Here is a 6735-nt window from a genome sequence, read left to right on the forward strand (position 1 = left end):
TTTTTTGGTTTTTTGAGCCAGGGTTTCTCTGTGTAGCCCTGGCTGTCCTGGAACTCACTCTGTAGACCAGACTGGCCTCTAACTCAGAAATCCACCTGCCTCTGCCTCCCGAGAGCTGGGATTAAAGGCATGCACCACGACCCCCGGCCTCTTAGGTACCCTTTTGAGACAGAGCCTCACTAAGATGCCCAGCTTGGCCTAAAACTTGCCATCCTCCTGCCTCAGCCTGCCAGATGCACCACCAGGTCCAGCTGTCAAGTGTGACCCATTTCCGACTCCCGGCTTCTGGAGCGTTGTCCCCCAGTCCTGTCCACACTGGTGTCACCTGTATGCACCCATGGTTCCTTGCTCCACCGTGCCTTAGTGCGCCTGCTATATGAGTTACTCCGTGTAACAACACCTCTCTCCTGCCTTGAGCCACTGGTGCTGTGTTATGGCAGCCACAGGAGATGAATAAGGATTTCAGCCTCCGCTGGCTTTGGTTTCCCTCTCATGTAGCCCAGGTTGCCCTCAGACTCCCTAAGCAGTCCAGGCTGGCCTGGACATCTGATCCTCCTGTCTCCACTTCCAAGTGCTGGGATGACAGGCATGCTGACCGTGTCTGCATGCTAGTAACCACCCTACCGCGGGGCTGCAGCCCCGGCCTTTCTTTTCCCCTTCCTTTTCTTTAGGATTTATTTTTAATTACGTGTAGGTGTGTGTGTCTGCTTGTAGGTACAGGCCTCCCCTGTGGCTGCTGGCTCGTCACTTCACCCAGCCCTCAGCTCAGGCAGTGTCTCGTCAGGAACTTCCCTGAGGACCTCCCTCTAGACAGCCTCCACCATAGCTCCCTGACTTACTTCCCTCACGGCACTTAATCATACGCTGACATCTCCGTTTATTTTTAAATATATGCACTCAACGCTAGCACGGGGGAAATACATGTTGGATTTCAAACGTGAGGTTAAACGAAAAAAATGAGGGCCCTCTGACTTGGCTCATTAGTTCTGACCAGACGTGGTAGTTTCTTATGGCTTGTCCTCTGATTTCCACATGTGTAGCCTCTCACCAAATATTAATTAATGAATTAATTAAATTAGATAAATATTTATTTATTTATTTGGAAATGGTTTCTCCATGTAGCCCTGGTTGTCCTGGAACTCATTCTATAGACCAGGCTGGTCATGAACTCAGAGATCTGCCTTCTTCTCCTTTCCAAGTACTGGGATTAAAGGTGTGTGCCACCACCGCCTGGCTGGTAAAATGTGGCTCAGTAGGCAGAGTAATTGCCTGGCCTGCACAAAGCCTTGGGTTCTATCCCAGTACTGCATAAACTAGACCCAGGGCGCCACACCTGTATTTCCACCATGGAGGTGGAGGCAGGAGGATCAGAAGTTCAAGGTCACCCTCTGATTTATACCAGGTTTGATGCTGGCCTGGGATACATCAGACCCTGCCTCACAAAAATGAAATAAAAGTTGTTTATAGGCTAGGCATGGTGGCGTGTGACCTTAATCCCAGGGAGGCAGAGGCATGCGGATCTCTGAGTTTAAATCCAGCATGGGCTATAGCTGAGTTTCGAGACAGTCAGGGCTATGCAGAGAAACCCTGTCTCAAGGGGGGAAAAAGGCTAAAAAATACTAATGGCTCTGGAGAAACAGCTCAGCTATAAAGAACATCGGTTGTTCTTCTAGAGGACATAAATTCCCAGCTCCCACATGTTGGCTTACAACCATCTAAATGGCTCCAGTCACCCTCGTCAGGCCTCTTTGGCACAAACCATGTGCTATACAGACATCCACTGCAGGCAAAAACACTTGTACATATACATCACAATTAAAAATAAAAAAAAAAAACTAAGTAATTGTTACTTAGTTATGAGATGGCAGAGCACCTGTGTAGCTCATGTGAACCCCTGGATGTGACCTGCAGCACCAGAACAAGCCTGAAAAATTAGTAATCTGTGTGTCGAATCCATGTAAGACTGGAAGCAAGCCGGGCGTGGTGGCGCACGCCTTTAATCCCAGCACTTGGGAAGAAGGGGCAGGTGGATTTCTGAGTTCGAGGCCAGCCTGGTCTACAGAGTGAGTTCCAGGACAGCCAGGGCTACACAGAGAAACCCTGTCTCAGAAAAAAATAAGTAAATAAATAAAAAAGGAAAAGAAAAGGATAGGAAAAAAAAAAGACTGGAAGCACATAGGATGTAGTGGTTTCTATCCTTTGTGTTAAAATTAACACACGTGTTTCCTCCTAGCATGGACTTTCACCCTGCTATGGAATGGTAGGGCCCTAGAACTGAGACCCACAGGAACCAGACCTTCACCTAGGTCCCCAGTGCTCAGAATGGCGCCCAGAACAAGGAAGTACATTTGGGGTTTGGGGATGTGGAGAGAAGAGGTCTTGCTTAGCGTGAGTAAGGCCCCTGGGTTGAACCCCCAGCTTTAAAACCATGACCAAATAATTGCTGCGTGAACAACACAGACTGTGTGTGTTCCATACAGGCATACCACCGCCCCTGCTCTCTGCCCACCTGCTACCTAACTTGAGAACCGGTCTTGGTTTTCCCCGGCTGGGTCCCGCCCACATCACCCAGGCCAGCACTTTGCACACCATGGCATGTCCACAGGGCCGCACACTGCATCATCAAGAGATGAAGGGTCCATGGCCTGGGGCTGAGTGATGAGCCCGGCAGAATAGGTCTAAGTGTCTGAAGAAGGACAGGACACAGCCATTCCAAAGCTGTGTTTACAGAGAGAGGAGTAGGGAGTCAGGAGACAGAGAGCATGCTGAGGTTTTTTGTTTTGTTTTGTTTTTGTGTGTGTGTGTGGGGGGGGGAGGTAGCTTAAAGAGCCTCTGGCTTTAGAAGAGAGATCAGATGGGCCTGTTGTGACCTTACATACAAGCCACACCACACAAAGAGGCCTGGGCTGGGGAAAAGAGGGATTCCACCCTAGCTGTTTACAAACAAAACGCTGATGCCTACTTCCTGGCCGCCTGGCCGCAGCTGGTGACATTCTGAAGCAACAAGTGCGCCTGAGAATTCCATTGGGCTTGGTGACCTGTGATGGCCCGGCCCAGCCACAACAGAAATAAAGCACAGGGAGGGGACACGAAATGTGCCAGCGGGACTTCTGGCAGACACCAGGCAGAGCCCGTGGTAGGATGGATCCTGGATTCAGCATGGGAGGACTGTGAGGCCCTCCCTCCCGGAGGCCCTCTAGGGGAGGTGAATATAGGGGCGGGGGGTTGTTTAAATGCCTAAGTGGAGGTTCCAATAAACTCTGGGGCATCTCAATATGTCCCCACTCAGGACTTAAAACCGTGGGCCTCTGGTAACAAACTCATTTATCCACTGGGCCATCTTGCTGGCCCCAGGGTCTGGCCTGTAGACTCTCTGGGTCCAGTAACCAGCCCTGATGTTCAACACTCTCCTGCACAGTGGAGACTGTGATTACCCTTCATTAGCAGAGGACACCATGACACAGAGAGGACAGCCATCTACCCCAAAGCTCACAACCTGCCAACTGTGGGGGGGTTTGAAACCAGGCTGTCTGGCTCCACTGTCCCTACTGGTCCTGAGACTCTGGAAATTACAGGACTGAGGGAGGCACCTTCCGGCTCCAAGTGTGATCCTGGAAATGTGGCTGACTGTGAGGAGCTCGGTTTCCTTCCTGACCCCAGGGCACAGGGTGGGGGAGGCGGGGGGGGGGGGAGGGATAAACACAGCCAACCCTGTCCGTAAGACTCTTACACACACCCATGGGCTGTCTTCAGGGTGACACTGAACACCTAGTTTTGACCATTATCTCGGAAAACTTAAGATCCATCCCAACAGTATACAATAGAGGCTGGCCTGCCAGCGAGTTTCAGAGAGGCTAACCAAACTTCCCGAGGTCACACAGCAAGCCAGGACAGGTCCTAGCTTCCAGGGGAAAGGAGTTTCCTTCCATTCGAAGTCCGAGAGATCTGTCAAGTGCAGCCCAGGCTGAGGTTAGGGCAGGAAACCACATGTCTCCCACTTCCCTTCCCCTTCCCCAGGCACCTAGTCTGGTCTGGTCTCCCAAAAGGCAGACGACGGCTCCTGGGGCAAACGGTGGGCCTGAAAGCCACTTGCAGCTATTCAGTCCTCTAAGTCAAGCAGGTTGGGAGAAGAGACCCTGGAAGGATCTCCCAAGGGCGGAGATTCTCATCAGTAACCTGGGGTAAATGGAGAGGGTCCCTCTCCATTCGGACCCTCTGCTTCCTCATCTGTAAAGGAAGAAGATCCTCGCCTCATACTTTTAAGAGGGTTAAAGATACGACCCAGGCAGGAGGAAGAGCAGGTGAACCTTGGGAAGAAAGTTGCAACTTTGAAGCCCGAGGGGGGCTCAGGACTGGAGCTCACTCTGAGGGCCCTGGAGGGACTTAGGATGAAAAGCGGCGGGTGGGGACTGACTTCCTTCCTGGAATAAAATAATGCTATCTAAGTTCGGTACCCACAGCATACTCTTTGGTCCTCGGAGGTGGGGTCCTACTGTAATCATCAATGGAAAGACCAGGAGATGAAGCACAGAGAGGCTTAGCAGGTTACCCAAGGTCACACTGCTACTCAATGCTCCAGGCTGGGCCAAGAGGACCCGGGCCTCCTTCCTCTCTCACCCGGTTCTAGGCACTGTGTACACTCATCCACAAAGGACACTAGCGGCTGCCCAGAACCGAAGGGCAGCTACGGAGCCCACGCCCCTTGCCCAGACCGGCAGACTGAGGCCTCCGCCCACCTTTTGATGCTTGCGCTCCTTTTCAATGCGGTCCATCCTCTCTACGCGCAACCGGTCCAGTTCCAGGCGCAGCTCATCTAGCTCGGGAGCGACGTGGTGCCGGCTAACCAGCACCTCGAGGATCTCCAAGACCCTCACGACCTTGGGCATGAGACGTGCGATGGACTCGCAGCCGTGTTGATCGATGACCCTCTCGAACTCGTGGCCCACGAGCGACGCGATATCATACACATCCATGACGGTCAGCTCCGCCACGTTCTTCTCCAGAGCCGACAGGGCGGCGGGCGGTGACCCTAGCGGCTCCTCCATGGCCCTGCGCGGGCTCCCCGCCGTCCGTCCACTCCCGTAACTCGTGAACTTAGGGGCGGAGGTGTGGGGGCCTGGAGCACCACGGGGAGGAGGGCGAGGGCGGCGGCGCGTGCGCAGGCCCGCAGCGTCTCCGGACTTGAAGCTCCGACTGGGTGCGATGGAGACGCGGGTCCCGGACTGGGAGGCGGTGGCGCCCGGTGCCCGGAGGGACCTCGGCCGGGAGACTCCTCCCGGAGAGGAGAATCAAACTTTGGTGACGCCGAGTGACTCCGGTTGGCCGGCTCCTCCCCGTGGGAACGCTGCGAGGCGACGTGGGCTTGGAGAGGAGGGGGAGCGCGTCTCTGTCCCCGGGGGTCTCGGTACGCAGCCCCGCGAAGCCGAAGCTCCGCCCCCGGCTCCGGTCCCGCCTCCCCGGCTCCGGTCCCCACGACCCCGGCCCTGCTCCACCTCCTCCAGCCGCGCTCCGCCTCCCAGGCAGCGGCTGCCACCGCGCACGGCCATTGGCTGCTTCAACAGGGGGCGGAGTCTGCCTGCGGAGGGCTGGGGTCAGGAGGTGGGCTCCCCCTGCGATCCAGCTAGTGCAGGAGGACCCTCGCACCCAGGAGCTCCCTGCTGGCCAGTGCTTAGACCCCAGCGGGCGCCTGGAGTATAAAACCCCACCGCGCACAGGGGTCCTCGGTTCCCAAAGTCGGCCTGTGCCCCACCCGGATTCCAGCTCATCCTGGGGACCCTATGAGCAGGTCTATCCTCTCATATGTTCCACTGTCTACCACTACTCCGTGGTACCCTACCCTGTGCTCCAGCAGAGACTAAGGCGACGTCAGTCGACAAAGCAAAAGCATCCTTGGTCTCCAAAGCCGCTGCCTGCCCGGCCTCTACCCTTCGAGCTGAGACAAAAACTTCATATCGCAGTGCAAGTTGGGAATTTGGATCTCAGTCCCAAGACTGATTCTGAGCTCTGTTCGTCCTTTGGCCTCGCCAAACCCAGTTGTTCATCAGACCCCAGGCCAAGTCAGGAGAGATTATCCTGAATCTGCCCTCGCCCCCTTCTCTTCTGTTCCCAGGCTGGACGTGGAACCCCTCGAGCTTCCTCCATTGAAAAGTATCCTCCACATACATAACTCTAAGTTCCTAGAAGCCCTTTGTCCTTCAGGACAGGAAGTTTTGTTTTTGTTTCTTTTTGAATTGCTGGCCTGCAATTCGCTATGTAGACCAGTCTGGCTTTGAACTCATAGAGATCCTTCTGCCTCTTCTGCCTTGAATGTTAGGATTAAAGGCATGTGCCACATTTTAGCCCATATACAAATTTTGGAGGCCCAGAGGTTGCAGTAGCCCCCACCCTAACCTCTGTTTAGTGTCTGAGGCCAGAAGAAAGAAACAATGTATACGTTTTATATAACTTTTTTGTTTTTGTTTTTGTTTTTTGTTTTTCGAGACAGGGTTTTTCTGTATAGCCCTGACTGTCCTGGAACTCACTTTGTAGACCAGGCTGGCCTCGAACTCAGAAATCTGCCTGCCTCTGCCTCCCAAGTGCTGGGATTTTATATAACTTTGGACACAGTATATAATTAGAACAATACTACTTTATTGTTTAAAAAAAAAACTTACTCTTGTACAGGGCCTAATTTATACATGAAACCTTTTCACAGCTAAATATATAAAGGAAAAAAAAATCACAATAGCTCCATTT

The 6735-nt window shown here is 53.4% G+C and overlaps 1 protein-coding gene across 8 annotated transcripts in view; it reads right to left on the reverse strand.

Annotated features, from left to right (window-relative positions):
- The window catches only part of Rilpl1 (Rab interacting lysosomal protein like 1), a 40476-nt gene extending 35007 nt beyond the window's left edge, over positions 1-5469 (reverse strand). For 3 of the 8 annotated variants that reach the window (XM_029477744.1, XM_029477746.1, XM_029477745.1), the window contains exon 1: positions 4737-5467. In XM_029477744.1, the coding sequence (XP_029333604.1) occupies positions 4737-5045 (309 nt within the window). In that variant the 5' untranslated portion in view covers positions 5046-5467. Of the gene's footprint in view, positions 1-4736 lie in introns of all 8 variants that reach the window. The other 5 variants (XM_029477741.1, XM_029477740.1, XM_029477743.1 and 2 more) reach the window with 3 other exon arrangements.
- Between the last annotated feature and the right edge of the window lie 1266 nt (positions 5470-6735).

The sequence above is a fragment of the Mus caroli genome, chromosome 5 (genome assembly GCF_900094665.2).
Source record: "Mus caroli chromosome 5, CAROLI_EIJ_v1.1, whole genome shotgun sequence".
NCBI lineage: Eukaryota > Metazoa > Chordata > Mammalia > Rodentia > Muridae > Mus > Mus caroli.